The 23,960-nt window shown below is 41.1% G+C and overlaps 1 protein-coding gene across 1 annotated transcript in view; it reads left to right on the plus strand.

Moving 5' to 3' along the window:
- The window catches only part of LOC136687437 (receptor tyrosine-protein kinase erbB-4-like), a 98,731-nt gene that overhangs the window by 49,943 nt on the left and 24,828 nt on the right, over positions 1–23,960 (plus strand). The window contains exons 2-13 of the mRNA XM_066661842.1: positions 1,830–1,981; positions 11,189–11,375; positions 14,152–14,286; positions 16,390–16,455; positions 17,572–17,690; positions 18,613–18,754; positions 18,877–18,990; positions 19,362–19,488; positions 20,782–20,855; positions 21,800–21,890; positions 23,586–23,785; positions 23,927–23,960. The exon at positions 23,927–23,960 is cut by the window's right edge and continues 99 nt beyond it. Of these exons, the coding sequence (XP_066517939.1) occupies positions 1,830–1,981; positions 11,189–11,375; positions 14,152–14,286; positions 16,390–16,455; positions 17,572–17,690; positions 18,613–18,754; positions 18,877–18,990; positions 19,362–19,488; positions 20,782–20,855; positions 21,800–21,890; positions 23,586–23,785; positions 23,927–23,960 (1,441 nt within the window). The remainder of the gene's footprint in view (positions 1–1,829; positions 1,982–11,188; positions 11,376–14,151; positions 14,287–16,389; positions 16,456–17,571; positions 17,691–18,612; positions 18,755–18,876; positions 18,991–19,361; positions 19,489–20,781; positions 20,856–21,799; positions 21,891–23,585; positions 23,786–23,926) is intronic.

A 23,960-nucleotide genomic window follows, 5' to 3' on the forward strand; every position in this document is an offset into this window, starting at 1 on the left:
TGGCGCCATAGCAACCATAAGTATGTAATAAAGTACTGTCAATGGAATCTGATTCGCTATCAGTTGCCATGGTGCAACACTAGTGTCTGTAGTAGTTATCAATTATGGAAGTTCTATGGGATAGATATGCTATAAGTAGTGTGGTGAAGTGACTAGACACTTACTCTCTTAGTTACTGTTGCTATGGCTGTTAAAATTTAAATCCATAGCAGCAATGTACAATTACAAATGTGCTGTTAAGCTGTTGCTACTGTAGAGTAGGGGGTGCTGAAGTGCTGCTAATTGATTGCTATGGAAACCCAATTGTTGTTAATGTGTTGCCAGCAGGTTGTTATGGTGTCCAAGGTGGTTGCTAAGGTGTTGTCTGTGGTATTCAATGTGGTTGTTAAGGTGCTTCTAATCTGATGATTGTTAGGGTATCCAAAAGTGTTTCTAAGGCTTTTCAGCTGTTATGAGCAGGGAGACGTTTGCTACGGTAACCAAGCTGGTTGCTAAGATGCTGCTCCCTTTTGCCATGGTATCCCAAGTGGTGCAAAGGTGTTGCCACTTGGTTACTATTATATACAATTTGTTGCTAGGGTGTTGCTAATTGGTTGCCATGGTGTCTAATGTGGTTGCTATGGTGATGTAAGAATTTCCTTCTTTGTAAAGCATGTGTCCTTACAGTTAGAGTTGTTTTAGACAGGTGTGTTCAGACATTTGTTCTGGACTGTCTCAACCTGTCATCCCAAATTGCGTCAAAATAAGAGTCTGGCTCTTGCCTCTCTGGGTCCTGGACTCAGTGTAAACATTTCAGATCACTGTGATCTTCCTGTGTCTGTGTGGGTTTCCTAAAGGTGGTCCAGTTTCTCCCATAGTCCCAACACACATGAATGTGTGTGTGATGCTGGCGTTCATCCCAGATTTTTTTTTACAAAACAAACTAGCACTGGGGTCTGCCTTCAGAGCAGGACCTTCAGTTGTATTTGTACAGCGAGTGGAAGTGTGTGGGTTGAGGAGCTAATTTGCAGCTGAGCTCTAAATTAAACAGAGGTGAGGAAAGTAATTAAATTAATCCTTCATTTAAAGCACTTAACCTCTTTAGCCGACTTATCTCTCTATTCCTCAAGCTCACAGTGATCTGAAAGAGGGGAATCAGAGCTGGAAAGCCCAGGCCCATGAGTATGTATTACACAACAAAAAATTAAGTGTAAATATAACTTAATTACTTTATGTTCTTATATACATAAAGTATAATATATACTTTGATTCATTTTAAACAGAAAATGGAAGGAATATAAGCATTAATTGTTGAAATATGTACATTTTTGGGGCAAGATTAGAGGTGTGATTTTAAGGCAGATTTGGGGCAGGATTAGTGTGGGTTTAGGGTAGATTTGGGAGTAAGTTTAGGGCAGAATTGATGTGGATTTATACCATGTTTTAAGCATTCTTGAGTATTTAGGCCAGATTTGGGACAGATATTGAAGTCGGTTTGGAGTAGGTTTGGAAACAAGTGTGGGGCAGATTTGAGTTGGGTGTAAGTTTGGGGCAAGTTTGAAGTGGTATAGGGCAGTTTCAGGACAAATATTGAGGGTCACTTTTATGGTGGTTTTGGGGCAGATGGAAATACATGTGTCATGTCTTGGACCCATATAAAAGGACAAAAGGGCTGTACTCGACATGTGTTCATTTGCCCTGAAGTCCAGTTCCCTCACCCTCTTCCAGGAAGCTCTTTATACACACAAACTATATATAATTACCCATAACTCTCAGTGTAGAAACATACACACAACAGTGGAGACTGTTCACCAGTGACTGACCGGTCCTTATTTCTCTGTGTGTTGCAGTGTGTCCCGGCACCGATAACAAGCTCAGCACCTTGTCGGACCTGGACCAGCAGTACCTCACCCTCCGCAAGTTCTACGAGAACTGTGAGGTGGTGATGGGGAACCTGGAGATCACCAGCATCGAGCGCAGCCGCAACCTCAACTTCCTCAAGGTCAGTTCCACTCATGGTAACACTTAGACCCTAAACCTGACCCAACCTCAACTTCCTGAAGATCAGTTCCTCTAAACCCTTAACACTAAACCTTAAACCCTAAACTCAGACACAACCTCAATTTCCCCAAGATCAGTTATTCTTAACTTTTAACCCTAAACCTTAAACCCTAAGCCTGACCCCCAACCTCAAATTCCTCAAGGTAAGTTCCACTCATATTAACCATTAATCCCCAAACCTGACCTCAACCTCAAGTCCTCAAGGTCCGTTCCAAATGTGTTAACCCTTAAACCCTAAACTTAAGCACAACCTCAATTACTTTAATGTCAGTTACACTTGCATTAACCTAACCTTAAGCTTAAACCTGAACACAACCTCAACTTCCTCAAGGTCAGATACTCTAAACTCTAAACCCTAAACCTTAAACTTGACCCCAACCTCAAATCGCTCAAGGTTAGTTACACTTGAATTAAATTAACCCTTAAGTTTAACCACAACCTCAACTTCTTCAGGTTCAGGTAATCCTAGTACTTAAACCTTAAACCTGACCAACCTCAACTTCCTCAAGGTCAGTTACTCTAAAGTGTAATCCTTAATCTTAAACCCTAAAACCTGACCACAACCACAAATCCCCTAAGGTCAATTACACTCACATTAAACCTCAAACCTTAATCCTGACTGCAACCACAATTTCCCCAAGGTCAGTTCCACTCACATTAAACCTCAATCCTCACCACAACCTCAATTTCCCCAAGGTCAGTTCCACTCACATTAAACCTCAAACTTTAATCCGGACCACACAGCAGGCACTCGCTCTGAGAAACTGGAAAAAGCAAGTCTTTGTTTTAAAGTAAACAAAAGTGCCAGATGTGCACAAAGTGAACAAACATTTGCGTTCGGCTGCAAACAGCCATAAAGCTCACTACCCTTTCGCTACGACCCTCACAACCAGCCCCTTCTTCTTGTTTATGTCTCGACCTGCGAAGCTAATTACAGCACAATCATTTTCAAAATAGAAACCATCAGCACTTCCATTAGCTGCAGTGCCATTAACTCAACCGTTAGCCATATGCTCGGCTCAGTAAACGGCTGTGGTCGGCAGGGCCTCCTCTGCTGTGTACGCTTAGTGGCAACTCTGTTCCAGAACTGTCCACCTTGTTGAGACCCAATTTGAGGAGTGCTTTAATTGTTTTCTAACCGGGCTTATTATCAGAACTATGTTCCTGACCACAGAGCAGTGAGGTGGGCCACTCTTATATCAGCAGTGACCTTGATATGCAGTGGAGTATGGTACCTGTTAGAGCCAGTAATTCAGTTTAATTCAGTGTCAAAAAATGGTCTACAATAATGCTCAAACTGCGCTTTTCCACTACATTGTACATACACTACTCTACTATACTCAGATTTCTGCTTCTCCATCAGGTAAATCTGTTCCTGGTCCTGGTTCTGGAAGCGGGTTCTTGTTTAGTGGCTGTTCTCTCATGGTTCAGAGTGAGTCGAGTAGGGACTAAACCGTGGCGTGTAAACCTTGCAGAGCACTGATTGTCCAGTGAGAGTCATCACTCTACTCCACGCAACGCAGACGACCAGCACCAACTCTCCATCTGTAAAATCTCCAGCTGCAGCAGAGATCACGTTTGTTTTTATCCGACTCACGACGGCAGCTCGTAAAATTACACTGTGGTCTTTTGAAGAAGTTCAAACGCTCCTTGGATCGGTGGCTGACAAAGGGACCAAACAGAGAGTAGAGTCCTGTAGAGCATATATATAATGTTTTTGTTCTTGAGGAATCCAACATCTTACAAATATATCAACTCCCACATTTAATACTTCCATATAGTTCCAAGTCCAACATTAATAAAGCCCCTGTTCTTGAGAAACTGTAAAGAGTTACCGTCTGCCTCTGGCCAGGGTTTTAAAGCAGAAACTCATTGTCAGTTCTCTGACCCGAGATGGCTGCCCTTGATGCTCTGGCCAAGTTTGAAACAGTAGCTCCTCTTTGAGAAGCTGTGTTTATATTCCTCTCAGCTCTCCAGTGCCTCAATGGCGGCTAAAGATTTATGGAGACACTGACACTGAGGCACAGGAGACTCTTCTAATGGACAGACTTCCTTACAGAGATTAGCTTTGGAGGCTTAGCTTGGGGTTGGGAATGTCTCAGGTACAAGTTACTCAAGTTGATGGCAACAGGTTTTGAAGGTAGGGTGTACACAATGTGTTCAGAGCTTTGTGGGAATAAGACACATGCTGTGTTTAATGGCCTGCAGTGGTCACAGTGGAGCAGATGCACATGAGTTTTTAAGGTCACCATGCTCAATGTCATATGTCGGTGGATGTCCACTACCCAATCATCCAACCAATTCGTATTAATAGTTATAAGCGTGGCTGCTATCAAATCCTCACAGGAGTATCCCAACAAAAGACTAGAGGCTGCTTCTGCCACAAAAGGGAACAGGCCTCCCATGGATGTTCTTCATTCCTGAAGAAACGTGGGATAAACAGGTGTTCAAATGCCGCCGGCCATACACCATGTCCCCAGATTTCGCCGTGTTTACTATCAGCAGTCAGTAGAAGCAAGAAACAAATGTCCTAGGAGGTGTTATTTAGCCTGCTCTTGGCCTTGGCCAGCCAGCAGTGTCTAATGATGATACAGACTCTCAGCGACTCTTCATTAAAAAGTGATCAGACTGAAGCTGGCGGAGGGAGAACTCCACAGTGGCTTGGTGCGGTTTTTTTTTTTTTTTTTCAGCACCACGGACAGATACAAGCTCCCAGTTCTCTCGGTTCTGAAAAAAACACTGTTTACGATGCCGTAGCTTCAGTCTGGGCATTGCAGTCCTTACAAACTCTATTATTTTATACATATTATATTATCTATATAAGATTTATAACACTTTCTTTGTGTTTTTTTTTTTTTTTTTGCTTCATTTTAGAGGAATATGAGCTTTTTGTGCAAACTGAGTTGTACAGAGGGGGAAAACTTTCTTAATGTCATAGTCAGTGTGGTTATTATCAAGTTTAACATCATTACACATTCATTACACAGTAATAGATGTGTGGTTACAGGTAATAAAGTGTGTAACATCTATGTTCCAACTGCACAGTGTATCAAAGAACATAGTTTTACTATATACCTTTGTATTCCTACCCACCCTATTGGCCCATGTAAGTCTATTTATCCCTATCCATGTCAGTTGTCATTAGTCAGGCTCATTCCACAGGTTCATTGTTGTCCAAAAATATCAGCACATTGAGTCATCCTCAGTAGTGACACTGATGCGAAGTGTCATTGTAGGTTTAGAGTGGTCTACACCTGTGTGGCACAGTCTCCACCCAAGTGTAGATACGAGCTTTCCATCACTGTCAGCCTTGGGTCTCTGTTTTGGTAGAACTTTAACTAAAAATTGAAATGATTCAGTGAAACACAATTTGCTGCCCTCCCTCTCCACATCTACTCCTTCCAACTCTTTCCCTCCAGAACCCCACAGGCAAGAAAACACACACTTCAGAGAGACTGACCCTTCCCCCTGAAAAAAAAAAAAAAATTCTCCACTCCTTCTCCCACTGTTCAAAGAGCCGGGAGCTCCATCACTCTGCACCCCCCTGTGGACCCTCTACTCAATCACACACCTTACACCATCGCTCAGAATCAGCTACTCCTTCCTAGCGTAGGGGGGGTGGGCTTGGCACTGTGGAAAACAGAAGGGAAGATATGGAACAGGGGTTTAATGAAGATACAGAGGATGGAGAAGGAGTAGACGAAGACCAAGTGGAAGAATGTATACATAATTAATCCCATGAATTGCAATGAACACATCTGTAACAGTGAGTCCCCCGAACCACATACTATAGAGGCAGCGAAGAGCCACCCAGCCGTAGTGATGGGCAGCCAGGGACCAGCGTGGAGTTTGGTACTTCAGCCATGGATGTTGAGGGAGGATACATAGCTGTTCTGGCATTTCCCCCACTTCCTATTTTTTCAATACCATTTCCCCTATATCCAAGAGAACTTGGATCAAGGCTCCTTCTCCAACCTTTAGGCCATAGATAATGTAGCCCCACTCTTCGTTATAAATAAGCAAATGTTTGACTGCAAGAGCGCTAGTTATTTGTTTCTGAAAAAACTCCAAACCATCCTTCGCCAACTCTGGACCACTTTTTCCACTTCAAGACTTTCCACAAACTCCTCCACCTCTTTTGTGAATACCCATCCTTTTAATAAGCCTGGCTCTGTTTTGAAATCAAAGTGGCTTTCATCTCCAAATATCCTCTAATACCCCGTCGCTAGACTCGGCCTTGCAGCAAAAGAAAAAAAAAATAAAAAAGATATTCGGCTCCTGCCTGTTTAAAGAGCGACTTGGGGATCGGGTGTGGTTTGGATTCTGGTTGCAGTGAGATAAATCAAGATCAAAATGGTCAAATCAGGGGGCTGGATTAGCGCTTAGCTTTTATCTTAATTCCAACACATGGTTGACTATGCAGACGGACCGTCAAGAAACTTGTAAATCTTGTAACCGGGTTCAGCAGTAAGTTTACAGTCTGCACCCACACTTTTTATCAGCGGTGGCCTATTGCAAGCTCAGGCAGTATTCTCCAGTCCTTGGGGAACATTGTACAGTCCATGTACTGGTCTGTCTCAACGATGGCTAAGCTAAGCTATGACAGGAATCAGGACGTACCAAAAAAAATATTGTCAAAAAATTGTTGACAGCTCCGTTTCCTCAAATTCAGGATTCCACTGAGCTGAGATGACATAGAACGGGATGATTTGGAAGAACAGCACCTCAGCTGAGAGTCACCAGGAGTTTTGTAGGCATGTTCCCTGAAGTGATGAAGCCGCAGTGGTCAGGTCAAGCTGTCAGATCTTCACCACAATGGTTCTACATCTATTGAAATACCTAGAAGTATAGCTAAAATTGTCCTGATACCACTGCTATCCCAGTTTCTCGACTCCAGCTTGACTCAGCTCCCAAAGCATCTCAGCTATGACCTGGGTCATGACGGAACCCATCATAGTGGACAAATGTGGCTTGTCCCCAGTGCTGGACTCTGGCTCTTTGTTTTATAGTAGACAGAGAAGCCTGATTAATTCAGAGGGAGAAGAGAGAAGAGCGGAGATGAATAATTGATGGGGTGGTCATGGAGGACAGATCTACTGTACTCTGCATTTTGTTCGTCCACTTTCTTTGGTGAGTTTGGACAATGACCACTTGGCATCTGGGTTTAATAACTCCTGAGAAAGCACACACAGACATGTGCAGAGTCACTGAGGCAAAGCAAATTTGGGCCAGTACATGGATTACATGCCTCCTCCTATAGGACAAGCTTGGGGGGTTGTTGCATATGGTGTTTGTGGAGCCAAAAGGGGGTGCTGTCCTTGTGGTTTAGACACCGCCCTCCTCTTGTTGTCCCTCTACATTAATTGCTGATGTGTTGAGCATACTACAGTTTTCTGATTGGTTCTTTGGTTTCCATGTACTGAGAAGTGTATTCCCCATTGGAAGGAATGGGTTTCAATAGGTGTACACACTGTAATAACACCCTTACCCACCGCCTGAGATCTAATAGCAACCACCCTAGCAACCACCTGGGGTATTATACCAATCACCAGGAAATACCATACCGACATCATATATTTCACAACATATCCTAGCAACCATGTGAAATATCTTAGCAACCACCTTAGCAACAATCTCAAATACATAGAAATCCCCAAGATACACTTAACAACACAAATACAACCAATTAGCAACACATTGGCCACCACCTTAACAAACTCAGTGACCCCCTCAGATACCACAGCAATCACTTTAGCAACACCATAACATCAACTTAGCATTGTTATTACTTGCCTTTGTCATGAATAAATAATAGGTAATAAAAGACCATTCTGTTTTACTTATTTTCTTTCCTATTGAACACTTTTGCCAGTAGTTACATTGTTATTACACATTTAGAAAGGCGCTACTACAACTTCATTAGCATTAATGTGAAGCAGGGTCTCAAAATGACATTCCTAGTTGATGGTGGGGACACAGGTGTGCAGACAGACCTCATCGTTATTTACCTTAAGGACTGTTCCTAATTATGACTATTATTCAGCTATTTGTTATTTATTCACCGGCTCTAATAATGGAGGTGAAATATTGATGAGTAGCTCCTTCAACCCATTCATATTTCACAGCCTTTTACTCTCACGCTTCCCACATCCCCATTCTCAGACCCCTGTACCCAGTCTCCTTTGCTATCGCTCTTTGTATTCATCCCCCTCTCTCTCTCTCTTTCTCTGTGAGCTGACCATTGAAAAATTTATGACCCTCGTCCTACCCCCCTCCTCCTCCACACCCCCTTCAGTTCCCATTCTCTGTTCCAGGGCCACATAAAATCCAATTGCATGATTGTAATTGGGTCTTAATCAGACATCAGACTGGCCATTAATCAAGGTCATCCGAATGAGAGCAGACTGCCCGCGGGCGGCTCAAGCCTTTAGCCGGGGCCTTTTGATCTCCGGGTTTGGACATGCGGCTTTTGGCTCAACTTTGGGGAACACAGTTTGTTTGTTTGTTTGTTTGTTTTTCTGTCTAGATCTAGATCTGATGATCTAACAAAACAGGCCACTGCAGTAATAATAATAATAATAATAATAATAATAATACACTTTATGCAGATTCTATATCGAGGGGTATAACGTCTCCTGAGCTGACTGTGGAATGGTGGAACAGTGTTCTCTGGACCATTTTGAGGTCTATCCAATGATTTCCTGACCTTATTATTTGCTACAATAGTATAGGCAATGCATTACAATGTGTTAATGTTTGCCCAGCCACTGGGAGACCTACAGATTTGCATCACAGTAGCTGAATGTAGTCTATTGTCCTTAGCCTCTGAACCTTCCCATTGTCCATTACTTGCCACCGTTGTTCTCTGAGTCACATGTGACCAGTCCCTGAGTGTTTTCCCTCTGACTTCCAAAGTCTCAGTGTCCCCTGTGTGGTTGGGTCACCGTGGACGTCCTAATTTGGCCAAAATGGTCCCTGGGCAAAGTCCCAAACTTATTTGTGTGACATTAAAGCAAAGTATTCAATGGCGCTTAATTTATGAGCCTCTTCAAATGGTTTCCCCTCTGTGGATTTTTAATATCTCTCTGTGACAGCTGGTTTCGGGCAAATATGCGCGGCGCCGTGCCGTCTGCCACATGGGGTGGAACAAACAGATTGCGTTAAACAGCGACAATGACATTTATATTGTTTTCCCTGCAATTGGGATGCAGACTGGGGTGCCTCCCTCCTCCCCGATGGGCTCCACTGTGCGCACACTTTGCTCGGGAGAGATACAGACGATAAAACACTCGCTTGGTAACTTCAGATGTGGGAGAGACCGGGGAACTCTGACTGCCTTGTGTTTCAGGCTTAATCTCGTGTGTTTCTCTCTGTGGCAAATGCTTCACTGTTTATTTTCTCCAGAATGGAAGAAGGGCAGGGTTGTTTTCTCCAGTGAAGTGTCCACTGAGTGGAAGTGCAACGTTTAGAATAAGGTGGATGTTTCCATTAAAGTGGCTATTGAGCAGAAATAGAAGGTTGGTGTTTCTGATAAAGTGGCCGAGGGGTGGAAGTACAAGTTTGGTGTTTCCAATAAAGTGGCCACATGGCTGAATAATTAGTTGGGTGTTTCTGTTAAAGTGGCCAGTGGGCTGAAGTAAACACTTGGTTTTTCCAATAAAGTGGCCACTTATCGGGAAAAAACAAGACTGGTGTTTCCATTTAAGTGGCCAAGCAGTAGGAGGTTGGTGTTTCCAATAAAGTGGCCACTGAGTGGAAGTTAAATTTTGGTGTTTCTAATAAAATGGCCACTGAAGATAGTGCAAGGTGGGTGTTTCCATTAAAGTGGCCACTTAGAAACACAAACCTCATACTTTCACTAATACAGTAGTCAGTTAATGGAAATAGATCACTGACTACTCCAAATGACCCCAGGTTACTCTGGAGAACACATTTCCACTGCTCCATGTTCCACTCATTGACCCTGGTGTAGTAATGTACGTGTGTGTGTGTGTGTGTGTGTGTATGTGTGTGTGTGTGTCTTCACTGTCAGGCTTTTTTAAGCATTCATTATACTAACTTCTTTGATGGGCTGCTGTTGCTAAGCTGGTTGCTAGGGCAGGCACTGAGAGTTTACCCCAGCTGAAGTGATATTTACTTGAGTCCTCTGAAATGCTCTTGTCTCCAAGGCCCATTATTAGCCTGAAGGGTCCCGACCACCGCAGGAACGCCACCTGCCATTCGCTTTTGTCCCTGTACGCCAACGAAGCAGCACAACCCGAGGTTATTTTCCCAGAATGCATGCGTTCTGACACCACAACACCTCTTACTTAATAACCACAGTGACGGGAAGGTGTAATCTTAGTAATTACACACTGCGGCACACTAATTTCTGCAGGCATTGTGTTTGGTGCCAGAGGAGGACGTCGGGAATTGTAGTTTGTGCCTGTTGCCAGTGGCAGCAGGACGGGAGTTTGATCCATAATGAGCGGCTGGAGCTTCTTTTGTCTAAGTTTTAGACATGTATTCAACGTCAAGGAACAGCATTCTCCATCAGAACCACGCTCGGGTTTCAAGAAGTTCTGTGTAATCACAGCTTCACAGGGAACACTGGGGTTTCCAATAAAGTGGCCCCATAATAGTAGACTAAATTTGGCATTTCTGATAAAGTGGTCACTCTGTAAACCATAAAGACAGTGTTTCTAATAAAATGGCCACTAAGTGCAACATAAGGACTGTGTTTCCAATAAAGTGGCCACTTGGTATAACCATAAGGACAGTGTTTCTAATAAAGTGGCAACCCAGTGTAACCGTAAAGACAGTGTTTCCAATAAAGTGCCCACTCGGTGTAACCATAAGGACAATGTTTCCAATAAAATGGCCACTCAACAAAAGCTGAAGGTAGGTGGCCAGTATATTGGAAACACCAAACTTGTCCTTTTGTTAAGTGGCCACTTTATTATAAACCCCATTCTCACCCTTACACAGAGTGGCCACTTTACTGGAAACACTGTCTATACCTTTACACTGAATGGCCACTTTATTGGAAACAATAACCCTGCCTGTCCAGATCTGTTTTGTTCCAGTCGATTCCAGAAGGTTATGAGTTCTGTTCTGTTGGGTTCTAGTCAGTCCGGGAAGTGAAATGTTCTGTTCTGTTCTGTTACAGTCCATCCGGGAGGTGACAGGCTACGTTCTGGTGGCTCTGAACCAGTTCGATTATCTTCCCTTGGAGAACCTTCGGATCATCCGCGGAACCAAACTCTATGAGGGACGCTACGCTCTGGCAATTTTCCTCAACTACAGACGGGACGGCTACTTTGGGCTCAGGCAGCTGGGCCTCAAGAACCTCACCGGTACTTTACTGTACTCTGTGTCTCTCCCTCTTTGACCCTCAGATACTTTCAAGTAAGCATCAGAAAATATTAAGTGACCATCAGATACTGTTAAGTGAGCACTAGATTCTATCAAGTGAACACCATATAATATCAAGTGGGCACTACATACTATCAAAAGAGGACCGAATACTTTCAAGTGAACACTAGATATTTTAAAGTGAGCATTAGATACCTTCAAGTGAGCATCAGATACTATGAAGTGTGCACTATATACTAGCAAGTGAGCACCAGATACTTTCAAGTGAACATGAGATACGATTAAGTGAGCACTAGAGTCTATCAGGTGAACACCATATAATATCAAGTAAGCACTACATACTATCAAGTGAGCACGAGATACTTTCAAGTGATCTCTAGATATTTTCAAGAGATTATTAGATACCTTCAAGTGAGCATCAGATAATATCAAGTGAGCACTACATACTATCAAGTGAGAACCAAATACTTTCAAGTGAGTACTACATATTTTCAAGTGAACATTAGGTACCTTCAAGTGAGCATCAGATACTATGAAGTGTGCACTATATACTATCAAGTGAGCATGAGATACTTTCAAGTGAACACGAGATACTATCAAATGAGCACTAAATACTTTCAAGGGAATATGAGATATTATTAAAAGAGCACTAAGTTCTATCAGGTTAACACCATATAATATCAAGTAAGCACTACATACTATCAAGTGAGCACCAGATACTTTCAAGTGAGCACCACATACTATCAAGTGAGTACCAAATACTTTCAAGTGAGCACCACATACTATCAAGTGAGCACCAAACATTATGAAGTGCATATTAAAAAACTTTCAAGTCAACACTAGATATTTTCAAGTTAGCATCAGATACCTTCAAGTGAGCATCAGATACTATTAAGTGAACATTACATACTATCAAGTGAGCTATAGATATTTTCAAGTGAGCACCAGATACTATCAAGTGAGCTATAGATATTTTCAAGTGAGCACCAGATACTTTTAAATGAGCACTAAATAATTTCAAGTGAATACAAGATGCTAATAAGTGAGCACTAGGTACCATCGAGTGTGCTCCATATACTATCAAGCTTGTTGTGGTCATGTTGTCTTAGAAGGTGGGGTCCACATATTTTGGGACACCTACTTCTTTCTGAACTCTCCTTCTCGTAGACCACCCCCCTCCCCACTTTCCATGGGCCCCCACTTTCCGAATGTGCCGGAGGATCTGTGTACTCACAGCGCACACCAATTATGTCAGCGCCCCATTAGCATACAAACACAAAACAATGAATAATTAAAGCACATTGTAAGAAGAGTCCTAGTTGCAGGGGATGGTGGGGATTAGTGCTTGCTACATGTGTTTCTCTCGCACCGCATAATTAAATGGCAGACACGCGGCGCTGGAAGAAGACCTCTCCCTTAACCTCTGTTTAACCAAGGGAAATGAAATTTGAAGCGTATTTAGGAGCTCATTTGGCTGGAAGTGTGGGAACTGCAGTTTTGCATTAGAGCTCCCACTGGAGAGAGGCCGTTCCGCCTTAAAAGGCATATTCCACTCTGTTCCTGCCTAATTTGTAGCATGTCTGGTGTTTGGAGATCAGCTGGTAACTTACTGACATGACACATCTATACTGAGGTTCAATAAATGAATAAAAAAAAACTACAGAAAACCACCCCCCAAAAAGCAACATTTTATAACAAAACTAAGCATCCATTCCACTTTAAAGGTAGTAATTTGCAATTCCACCTTAAAATATGCTATATTTAACTTCTGGCATCTGAACGTCTTAAAATAATTTTTCAGTTCCACCTTAAATGTTACTGAATTGACCTCTGGCACCAAAGCTGCTTAAAATAATTTAATTCCACTTTAAATGGTGCTAGAGTTACATTCTGTCACCTGAGCTTCTTAATGCAAGATTTTCAGTTCCACCTTAAACGTTGCTGCAGTTGTATTTATACTTACAAACAAGTGCCATTCCACCTTAAAAGCCATTTTAGTCCCCATTCCTCAATGCACAGGACCTCCACTAGACCCCTACAGAGAGCAGCTACAGGCTATTATTATTGTCAACTTTATTATCCATATACCTCCACTCAGTGGACACTTTTTTGGAAACACTAAAATAATATGTTCATTAGCTGGCCACATTATTGGAAACACCTGTCTTCAGGACGTTAAGCAGATGTTTTAGACCACGTGCTCCCTGCTTAGCTGAGACCTCTGGGGACATCCACGTGGTCCTGGTAAATCAGGAAGAATCCTATAAAAAGTTTAATTTATTCCATGATAAAGTGATTTCATAAGCACCACGGACAGCACCCCTGAGGAAGGATGAGGGGAGAGACACAGAGGGAGAGTCAGGGAGGCCCCCCTCATTAGTCTGACTTTCTTAATCAGGGTAATTACCCCCTCACACTCTCAGTGACGAGGATAAATGGAAGGCTCTGGACACTTATCTTAGCTCATCGAGTTTGCCAACGCTCATCAATCAGAGCTTCGGAGTAAAGGAAACAAATTAGAGACCCTTCCAGAGGACCCTCGGTTCCAGCGTTAGATCCCCCCAGTGCTCAGTGCTGCAGTGACACAGGTGGAGGTGTGTTAGTGTCTCTTGCACTGGTATGAGTGGAGCAGACACAGCATTTGCTACTTGAGTTTTGAAACCCCATGTTCACTCGCTGTCCACTCTGTTAGAAACCTTGTCGGACCACCCTGTCGATGTGATGTTTTGTGTTTTCCGTCTTGATTGACTCCGTCAGAAATCCTGAACGGCGGGGTGTACGTGGATCAGAACAAGTTCCTGTGCCACGCCGACACCATCCACTGGCAGGACATCGTGAAGAACCCTCGGGCTGAGCTCCTGGTGGTACCCTCCAACAACAGCGGCCAGTTGTGTGAGTATCCCACCACGTCTCTGTGTCCATTGTTCGGAGGAGCTTCAACAAGATGCTTGGTTTCTCACATTCTTGAGGGATCCACATCCTTTCAGACCCAATGTGTCTCCTAGGAAACACTTGGCTTTAATAAATGTGTTGATGATCCATCCATTCATCCAGGCATCCATGCGTTCATCAGTTCATCCATTCATGTTTTGTAGCCTTAGTAGTAAACAACAGTAAACATCACTATGCAGCAGGTAAAGGACTAAACAACAGCAGTAAACTGTAATAAAAATAGTAAACAACAGCAAAAACTAGTTAAGAACAGTATTAAATAACAGTAAACAGCAGTAAACAGTAAAATACTTTAACATTTTGTTACGACAGCAATTACCAGCAGTTAATATAGTAAATAACTGCAGTAAACAATAGTAATCTCAAACTAACAGCAGCAAACAACAGCAGTAAACAACTGCAGTAAACAGTAATAATCAGCAGTAAACAAGAACAGTAAATATTTTACAGCAGTAAACAGTATTAATCATTTACAGTAGTTAATAACAGTAAACAGTAGCAATTAGAATTACAAGAGTAAACAAAAGTGTACAGCAATTAATAGCAGTGAACAGTAGTAATTAACAGGTAACAACAAGAGTAAACAGTTATTAATGGCAGTAAACAGTAGTGATTTATAGTTAACAACAAGAGTAAACAATAATTAACAGCAGTAAACAGTAGTAATTAACAGTAAACCACAGTAATCAATAGTAAACAACAAGAGTAAACAGTAATTAACATAAATAACAGTATCAATTAACAGGTAACAACAAGAATAAACAATAATTAACAGCAGTAAACAGTAGTAATTAACAGTAAACCACAGTAATCAACAGTAAACAACAAGAGTAAACAGTAATTAACATAAATAACAGTATCAATTAACAAGTAACAACAAGAGTAAACAATAATTAACAGCAGTAAACAGTAGTAATTAACAGTAAACCACAGTAATCAACAGTAAACAACAAGAATATACAGTAATTAACATAAATAACAGTAGTAATTAACACGTAACAACAAGAGTAAACAATAAATAACAGCAGTAAACAGTAGTAATTAACAGTAAACCACAGTAATCAACAGTAAACAACAAGAGTATACAGTAATTAACATAAATAACAGTAGTAATTAAAACGTAACAACAAGAGTAAACAATAATTAACAGCAGTAAACAGTAGTAATTAACAGTAAACCACAGTAATCAACAGTAAACAACAAGAATGTACAATAATTAACATAAATAACAGTAGTAATTAACACGTAACAACAAGAGTAAACAATAATTAACAGCAGTAAACAGTAGTAATTAACAGTAAACCACAGTAATCAACAAGATTATACAGTAATTAACATAAATAACAGTAGTAATTAACAGTAAACAACACGAGTAAACAGTTATTAATGGCAGTAAACAGTAGTGATTAATAGTTAACAACAAGAGTAAACAATAATTAACAGCAGTAAACAGTAGTAATTAACAGTAAACCACAATAATCAACAGTAAACAACAAGAGTAAACAATAATTAAGAGCAGTAAACAGTAGTAATTAACAGTAAACCACAGTAATCAACAGTAAACAACAAGAGTATACAGTAATTAACATAAATAACAGTAGTAATTAACAGGTAACAACAAGAGTAAACAATAATTAACAGCAGTAAACAGTAGTAATTAACAGCAAACCACAGTAATCAACAATATTATACAGTAATTAACATAAATAACAGTAGTAATTAACAGGTAACAGCAAGAGTAAACAGTAATTAACAGCAGTAACAGTAATAACTAACAGGTAACAACAAGAGTAAACAGTAAATAACAGCAGTAAAGAAGAGTAAATTAACAGTAAACCACAGTAATCAACAGTAAACAAGAGTAAACAGTCATTAACATAACTAACAGTAGTAATTAACAGGTAACAACAAGAGTACACAGTAATTAACAACAGTAAACAGTAGTAATTAACAATATAACACAGTAATTAACAGTAAACAATAGTAAACATCATCAGTAATCAGCAGTAGTGTTGACACAGATATTTTGGGTCCGTCCTGCAGGTCGCCGATGTCACCGCTCCTGTAACGGACGCTGCTGGGGTCAGCTGGAGGATCAGTGCCAAACCTGTGAGTCCTTACACTTTTCAGAATCAGTTTGATTTCCATATTTTGCTGTGTTTATGAGTAATTTTCAGTAACACTTTACTGTGGGTCATCATACGATAGCTACATAACAATGCCATAAGGCTTCAATAGCAACTGACCTAACCCTACTGTAATTACACACCAATAACAATTTATAAACAACTTATACAGTGTAAAAAAGCCCAGTAATTGCACTTCAGTTATAAGTTATTACCGTGTAATTACACAGTAACACTGGTACTTTTAAAAAATAAGACAGAGTATAGCACTGCAGTCCGTCCAACACTGGGCAAATTCATTCTTGTGATTATATTGTAGCTTGCTACATAATTGACACACACTAGACTCATGCCCTCTTCACTATGCCACTGTCTAGTGCACTATTTATGGGTTCTCACATTGTATATTGATGTTTGAACACATTGAAGAGTACTGTAATATCCCCATAATGCACTGCAATGAGGAGCGAGAATGCTGGCTGTTTCTCAAAAAACAAGACCATGCTCCCAAGAATCATGCACTATGTAGCAATAAATATCTCCCAATGTAGGGAATAGTGAACAGTTCCAGACACACCTTCCTCCAGTAGAAGTTCCGAATGAACTTGTTTCCCTCCTGGACTTTGTGCTGTCGAGCAGAAGGCCACTTGGCAGCTGTTGTGCAAAAGATCGCGAGGCCTGCACTCGTCCATTGTCTCGTTCTCCCACTCTCTGGTCAGAAGAATGCTGACCCTTGGCTGAGGGAAGACCTCTCTGTATCCGAGCCTTTATTCTGTCAATATCCCCCTCACTGTGGAGGCGATAATTACAGAGAGGCTCTGGGAGATGATTGGGGGCCAGGAGAAGGCTGCGGATCCATGCGGTTGACACCCCGCACTTAAACAGTTACAGTAATTACAGGGAAAGGCAGGTTGCCTCAAGGGGGCAGGGCCGTGGACCCTTTGTTTGTCTTCTTTCTTTTTCAGACAGAGGGTTACTTTTAGAGTTTTCCGTAGGTGGCGCCAGAGTGAGGCACAGCAAGTTGTTTTTACCCACTGCTCCTTGGCGTTTGTAAGAATTCCTGAAAATAAGTCTAAGATAATGTATGTGGTTATTTTAGTAACGAAGACGGTGTGTGCGGAGCAGTGTGACGGACGTTGTTTCGGACCCTACGTCAGCGACTGCTGCCACCGAGAGTGCGCCGGAGGCTGCTCGGGACCCAAGGACACGGACTGTTTTGTATGTCAACACTTTGTCCTTCAGTTATTTCTGTGATTGGAATATGATTTCTCTGACGTAGTCTCGCAAACAATACAAATTCAGTTTTTACTCATGTTATTAGCATGTAATTAAGTAGTAACTACTGAGAGAAACTATTATATAAGTACATAAGGATATTTGTGTTTATATAAGTTGGTTACAGTTCATTTGTAATATGCCAGGGACTATATTAGCTGCAACTACCTTGTTGTTACATAGTTATAAATATGTTTTGAAGCTTGTAATTACATAGTGCTTATTAAAAATATATATATATTCACAAGCATATTTTCAAAGACAGACTGCATATAGATTCATCTCTATCCCTTTGGCGGTGCTCTTCAGAGCTGTTATTTCCCAAAAGGAATACAGGAAGCTTCAAAAGCTCAATTCGTTTGAATAATGCAATAGCAATGGTACGGTTGACGTAAGAAATGGAACGTATAAGTGCTTCCTGGCAACTGAAGAGATGCTGAAAATGTGGATACATGTCCTGGAGATGTACGTTTTCATTTGGTTTGGGTATGGATAATGAACCATGTCCCAAACGTCTCGTATTCCATTGTTATTACTACTACATTGTTATAAGTTTGAATATGTTTGTTCATTTTCATGTTTACAATTTCCAATGTCTTCAGTTCGAAGTGAAGTTAATGTGTAGCATCTGCCAAGCAGCTTTAATTAGAGCAGCACTTCACCGCCATTCGCCCCTCGGCTCGACGGCTTGGATCGATGGTGGCGATTGTGTTGATTGTGAACTCAACCTCATGCTTGGTGTCTTTCCCAACATGTCGTTTTAATTACAACTCGGCAAATGTGGCTGACGATGGGGAGCCTTAGGTTGCTGAGCTGGGAATTTGGAACCCGAGGGAGATGACGCTTGTCTTGTTTGTATCTTCAGGCTTGTACCAACTTCAACGACAGTGGGGCTTGTGTGACTCAGTGTCCGCAACCTTTCGTCTACAACCCCACCACCTTCCAACTGGAGCACAATCCCAAAGCCAAGTACACCTACGGAGCCTTCTGCGTCAAGAAATGTCCACGTGAGTCCAGGATTTCAGGCTATACAACTTTACAATTGATTGCTAAGGAATAATAACGCTTAGAAATTTCTGGAAAACTAATGACAAATGAAGAAAACCTCCTTTGTGTTTTCCCTGCACAGATAACTTTGTGGTGGACCACAGCTCCTGTGTCCGAGCCTGTCCCAGCAACAAGATGGAGGTGGAGGAGAATGGCATCAAAATGTGCATCCCCTGCACTGACATCTGTCCGAAAGGTGAGGTTCTAAATGTTGTCATTATCTATAAAAAGCAGCCACTGAAAACATCATGATCGTTGTGTACCGCTGTGTCAAGAACTGGGCATGAAGGGTCATAGAGAGCCTGGTAAATATTCAGAACTCCATCAGAACAGGCACAAGTCAAATGCCAGGCAGCAAAACAAGCAAATTCTATACATTTATGGTCAGCAAATGGGAAACTAGGCAGGGAGAAAAATGATCAGAACTCTGGTATGTTACAAAGTGAGAGAAAAATGTTAATCAAACTGCGAGTAGCTGCAGGTGAGAGTCATTTTCAAGAGGTGGATTCAATTATTAAATATTTATTGACTACATGTCGATAGATTTCGTGTGTGTGTGTGTCTCAGTGTGTGACGGTATAGGGACAGGAAGTTTACAGATGTCTCAGACGGTGGACTCCAGCAACATCGACAAGTTTGTGAACTGCACCAAGATCAACGGCAACCTTATCTTCCTCATCACGGGGATCAAAGGGTTAGAACTGTTTTCTCTTTTGAGACCTACCACACCATCCTCTACCACTTTTATTGATTTATGATCATTTATTAATCGCATACTTTAGCCGGTAATGAGTAGTTACACATTAACAATAGTGTAAGTGCAATGTAACTCCTGCTCGTGCATTCACAGCTACAGATGGACTGCCCTGCACTATACACGCATGCCTTAATATGTTGGTAATTGTGTAAATATACATAATTACATAGTAACTGCCTGACATAGTAACACATCCTGACTTTAAAGTAGTGTCCCTACTGCTGGTGCATGTCTGGTTAATTTTGACTAATAAAGTTACTATTTATTGCATATCGTGTGTTATTACATGGTTATAATATACATATAAATACCAAATATTTAATTTTGTACCTTAAAAGATGTTTATTGATGCTAAATACAAATAACATTAAGAATGAATTGTGGACTTTGACATTGAATCAGTCAGTGCTTGGTTTGCCTATCAGTACAGATTTTGTATGAGTTAGTGAATGATCCTAATATATTAATTAGTTAATAGTTACTTAATTACAACAGCAATTCAACTAGGAATAATGGAATTTGATCTACTTTTCCGAGTACACAAAAAGTCACACAGTTATAAATCACTTCAGATGGTTGAGATTTCCCCACAGTATCCTGAGCTCTGATTGGTTGGAAACGTCTGGGATTTCTAGTCCAAATCAAATCGGGAAGCAGTTTGCAACACTTGAAGTAAATGAAGTCAATATTAGGATGGTTTGATGGAGCAGTTATCTGCCGTGTAGTGACACGGTCGGCTGATTTCTCCTGGGAGTTTAAAGGTTGTCGAGGGATAGAGCTACAGTCTCTTTCAATATTTGCTGCTGCTTTCAAACCTTGATTATTAATATTATCAATTTGCCTACTGTGTGAGTGTTTATAAATTCTAATGCAGACCAAACCCAACCCTAACTGTTAAACTCTGGGTTAACACCGTTAGACTTCACTTTCAGTTCAAACATTAGCATTCATTATTTATTTATATATTTATTTTTATGTGCAAATAAATTATTAATAACACCAGTATCCACAACTCACATTTATTCTGACTATCAGAGAATGTAGAATGTAACTCAGAGGCTCAGTCAAATTGAAATGTTTGTTGAATTTTAAAGGTTCTTGAAAATGAACCAGTAAAATACTTTATAAACGTTTCAGCCTCTGAGTAACATTATACATTCTCATATTGAAGAACTTTGAATTCTTAAAAAAATGGACATAACGCATTTTATATATTTTTTTCTTTGGCAGAGATATGTTCCATGGCGTCGCAGCCCTGGACCCTGAGCATCTGAATGTCTTCCGCACTGTCAGAGAGATCACAGGTGAATCCCAAACATTATGTAAAGGTCCAGTAGAATAGATAATTGTAATACAAAATAAATCAGATTCAGCTTTCAAATGAATATACCATGTTATGGGTCAAATTTAAAAATAAATAAATGAATTAACTGAAAATACAGAAGTATACATTTTTGTCTATAAGCAGTCATTCATGCACACACACTCCTTTGCTAAACCTTTGTGATCTACCACTTCCTCTCTGAATCTTTTCCATGTCTTTAGCTGTTGAACACCGGCCGTTGCGTATTGGCGCCTTTGCTGAAAGGAGAGATTCGTTCTTGTGATGAAATACAACAGTATACAGCACAACGAGGGACTGTTGCTCATATTAAAGCCCTCCGTCACTTCCCACCCTCTGTGCCAAATAGCTAATGAAGTGAAACAGTCCATTATAATGGAAACGCTGGCAGCGGGAAAGAGGGATGACACCGTTCCTTCGTATTTAGGACGTGATGTCCATCATTCCGCTGAGCGCGTCCTGCTAAATTATGGCCGACGTTAAATTTCCTCACGATATTGTTGGCGCTTCTTCAGGAATAATGGACCTTTCCACAGTTTAAGAATCACAGAATCTAGAAACAGAAAAAGAGACCCACTGCAGCTGTGTTCAAATATGTATAAACACTCCTTCATAGGCACTCAGGCACTCAGTCGCTATAGAAAAGCATTGCCAATCAATGGGGGCACCTATATTCCCAATGCCTAATGCCAAGTGTTGGCCAGACGGGTGTAAATCCCAGTGTGGAACAGTGGAACTGCATTCTCTAATGTGATGGAACTCGTTTGGATGACTTGCAGTGCTGGAACAAATCATCCAAAATGAGTCAAATCCATCAAATCCTCACAACAGTGTTCCAAAAGATCATGGTTTAAGGTTTAAGTCAATGTCCTCACTGAACTCATTCCTATTTCCTTCCTATCTCAGGATTTTTGAACATCCAGTCCTGGCCGGAGAACATGACGGATTTTGGAGTCTTTTCCAACCTTGCCATCATTGGAGGACGGACCCTCTACAGGTAGAATTAGGTCATGTGTTGCTTGTGTAAACATTGTTGTACAAATAAAACGGAACGAACAGATACACAAGCTATAAAACCTTTAAAAGCTATAGGCGAACTCTAGGGGGCGCCACTCTTATGCATAACTAGGAGTCTGTAGGGCAGGCTTGACCTCTATTCTTCTCCACACTCAATATGACGCTAGTCAACATCCTACATGGGCAGTTAGTAGTAGTACACACTCTCCTTCAAGTGTGTTGAACCCCGAAGACTCCGCATTGCCTGTGACATCACTCAAAAGCTCAACATGCTTGGAGGAGACTACTAACTGCCCAATACCTTTGGATGTCAATGCCATGCTAAACGATTAGAATCAGAGATATAAAGAGCTCCTTCCTGTTAGACTAATAACTTCCTGTTATTTCTAGAACCTGATCCCTAGGCAGTCATTGTGACATCACAGCTCAACATGCTTTCAGGAGAATGCTAACTGCCTTTACTGTTAATGCAGTCATAGGCTCATTGAGTTAGGCGCTGCTCTACCTCTCTCAAACTCCAGCTTGTGTGGATTCAGAGGAGCTTTCCTCCCTCCAGATACGCTCTGGCCGTCCTCCAGAGAGAGCTGAGCTGATCATACTAATGAAGTGGTTTGTCCTGCTCGGGCTCCTCCTGACTCCCCCCCTTCAAACGGACCCTTTGATGCACTGAAAGACCCCCTTTGATTAATATGCTGTTTTTATACGCTTTACATTCCCTGATCTCCATGGATCAAAGAGCAGCTCTTTTTTTCCCAAAGTCATTTATTTTATATTTATACCTTCTGGACATTTGCGCTGGTCGTCAGAAGCTCGCGTCCAGGTCGTGGTCAAGTGTCCGGCTTTCTAAGAATTAGCAGAACACTGCTAGCATTGATAGAACACTGCAAAAGTTTGGGACTGAGGCAGATCAGGGTGTTCAGATGTATCAAAGCCATTTTGGAAAGTATTTAGTTTAAGTACACTGTAATAAATAAGTAATTACAATGCCCTATGAACTACAAAGCTTTGATCTGTAAACAAGCATAGAGACTGTAAAATATCTTAGGCTTAGTGTTAGGATTAATGGCCTCACGTTGTAGTAAGGCTACACTTTTAAATGTTTATAAATCTGTTTATTACATGGTTATTAATTAGATTTGATATTCCTTAAATGCTAATAATATATATTTAGATATAGATTAAAACAACAGGTCACTGTTTCTCATTCTTTGTATGTGTTTTGATTATTAATGACATTTCATGTGTTCACAATCTAATTAATATCAATTTAATAAGGGGAATATGGTTCAATATCCATTAATAAATAGGTTATAAATCATTTATAAATATTTATAAGTCTTATTCTAAAGTGAGGCAGGGTTATGGTCAGGATTAGAGTTAGGTTTAAGGGTAGTGTTAAGATCAAGTCCAGTGTACATTCAGGATGTGTGAGCTATATTTTGTACACATTGTATCAATCATTGAAAATTAAATATATGTAAATTCACACCGAGAGGCTGTGTATTTCTATTGGTTGCATCACAAAGTGCTGTATGTATTAGGAGATAAAGATGCTGTATGTATACAAAGACCAGCCAAGACATTACAACTGCCTAGCATAAATGCAGATGGAGTGTCTTATCACCTTTGCACTCCTCTCTGGGGTTAACGGTCATTTATCCCATCCTCCCTCCAGTGGTATCTCTCTGCTGATCCTGAAACTGCGCTGGATCTCCTCCCTCCAGTTCCAGTCCCTGCAGGAGATCAGCGCCGGCAATGTCTACATCACCAACAACAGCCAGCTGTGCTTCTACAACACCGTCAACTGGACGGTGCTGTTCCGGACCCCCGGCCAGAGGGCCGTCATCAAGAACAACAAGGACCCCCGCCAATGCAGTGAGATGCTTGGACCCCTTACATTGCTACTGTGTTTTTTAAAACCCCAGGAAACTTTAAACTGATTTGTCGCTATGTCTGTGTTAGGCTGTTTTTATCTTATGACACACATGAACGTGTGTGTGTGTGTGTGTGTTCCAGCTCATGAGCGGATGGTGTGTGATAAGCTGTGCTC

The sequence above is a fragment of the Hoplias malabaricus genome, chromosome 2 (assembly GCF_029633855.1).
Source record: "Hoplias malabaricus isolate fHopMal1 chromosome 2, fHopMal1.hap1, whole genome shotgun sequence".
In the NCBI taxonomy this organism is placed as follows: Eukaryota; Metazoa; Chordata; class Actinopteri; order Characiformes; family Erythrinidae; genus Hoplias; species Hoplias malabaricus.